Source organism: Cyprinodon variegatus, unplaced genomic scaffold (assembly GCF_000732505.1).
Source record: "Cyprinodon variegatus isolate N-32 unplaced genomic scaffold, C_variegatus-1.0 Scaffold189, whole genome shotgun sequence".
In the NCBI taxonomy this organism is placed as follows: Eukaryota; Metazoa; Chordata; class Actinopteri; order Cyprinodontiformes; family Cyprinodontidae; genus Cyprinodon; species Cyprinodon variegatus.
This window is the reverse complement of record NW_015150642.1, coordinates 836,686-838,422: the sequence shown is the minus strand read 5'-3', so window position 1 is coordinate 838,422 and position 1,737 is coordinate 836,686. Positions and strand designations below refer to the sequence as shown.

Sequence of the window (1,737 nt, the reverse complement as noted above, 5' to 3'; positions counted from 1 at the left end):
GTGTCGTAGTAAGACAGCGTGTCCATACAGCAGAGTTCGATGTCCGCCACCCTGAACAAAGGGAGAGACACAAAGAGAAAAACAGAAAATTAGATTTTTCTAGAAACTGTTCATGCAGATCAGGGGTAACCAATTAAAAATCAGAATAAAGAAAATCATCAATCAGTAAAGGTCAGGAGACATTTTTAAATATAATCTGTTACTTTAAACACAATTTAACACTGAAATAAAATGAATGCAACCATGTTATATGAAAATTTATAAAAAAAAAAAAAAGGAACTTTTTTTCATTTTAAACAGAAATCGTTCAGTTTGGTTTACAGACAATTTCCTGATTCACATATTTTATAAAATGCCTGAACTGATTTGTTATTTTTCTTTCTTTTTTCTGCCTAAACGATAGTCTAATCAGGGCTTCCAGACACAGGAAACAACGACAGACGTTAAGGTTCATGTCACTGCTAAGCAGAATCATCACTGGAAGTCATGCAGCAAGATAGGGAAGCGAGGATCTCTATGAATGTCTGAAGTTCTCTGATTATGGAGGCTGACTGTAAGGATATGACGCGGTCTACTGATGCACTATTTGTTATCTGAGAACTAAGCCAGAACTTAACCACGCCGAGCCCTACTGATGAACTAGTACCATGTTAGCACGGTTTGGTTACTTCTGGCACGGTCCGGTTCAGTTGTACGTAACATTTACACTCAACAGTTACCTTGGTTACCGTGCTCGGACCAATCTCAGCAGTTTCAAAATGGTAGTGGAAATGGGGCTTATTGCCAGATGCCATCCAGTCTCTGTCCAATCAGAGCAGGAGTCGCACCTGGTCCATGTTGGACTCCATCCTTCTGGTACCGGTCCTGTTCAGAACCTTTATGGACAGGATTTCTAGATGCAGCTAAGGACCAGAGGGGGTCTGGTTCAGGGACCAGGGGATCTCGGGAACCACCACCTGCAGATGGTGTGATTTTTCTGGCTTCTCCTTAACAGAGCGGTTCACATCAGTGTGAAGCAACTTGAATGAGAATTAACCCCTCCAAGTCTGAGATTATGGTTCTGGATTGGGAAAAAAAAGTATCTTGTCTCCTTTAGGTTGGAGGAGAGTTCCTGCATTTGAAATTTCAGAGCTTCCAACCTCTGGAGAAAAATGTTGTATGTGAAAACAATACCGTTAATAATAATAAACATGTTTAGTTATGTTAATGTTTAGTTATTTTCACATGGACATCACCATTATGTTTAAGCAGCAATGTATTTACATTTAGGGTAAATGACGTATGCTAGCTTCTATAGTGTTAGCTCTGTCCAGCCAAAACGCGATAAGTAACTTTAAATATTTTCAGTTTACACCGACTGAAAGAGGCTTCACTTTCGCTTTAATCATTCCCTCCATATCCTCCAATTTGATTTTGATTTCATGTTAGCTTCTGCTAATAGCATTAGCTTTAGCTAATGTAGTAAACAGTTGATCACACATGAAAATTCTGAGGCAGTGTTGCATTGAGGCATCCTCTAAATTTACACCCAGTCAGTCACTATATGATGAAAAACAGCTCAGAAAATGTTAGCCTTGCATAATGTTAGCCTCGGATAATGTTAGCCTTCCATAATGTTAGCCTCAGATAATGTTAGCCTAGGATAATGTTAGCCTCGGATAATGTTAGCCTCGGATAATGTTAGCCTCGGATAATGTTAGCCTCGGAAAATGTTAGCCTCGGATAATGTTAGCCTTA

General features: G+C 39.4%; 1 protein-coding gene across 1 annotated transcript in view; it reads right to left on the bottom strand.

Moving 5' to 3' along the window:
* Positions 1-1,737, bottom strand: part of ryr2 (ryanodine receptor 2 (cardiac)) — a 250,576-nt gene that overhangs the window by 198,446 nt on the left and 50,393 nt on the right. Inside the window, exon 4 of the mRNA XM_015379302.1 lies at positions 1-51. Coding sequence (XP_015234788.1) covers positions 1-51 — 51 coding nt within the window. The remainder of the gene's footprint in view (positions 52-1,737) is intronic.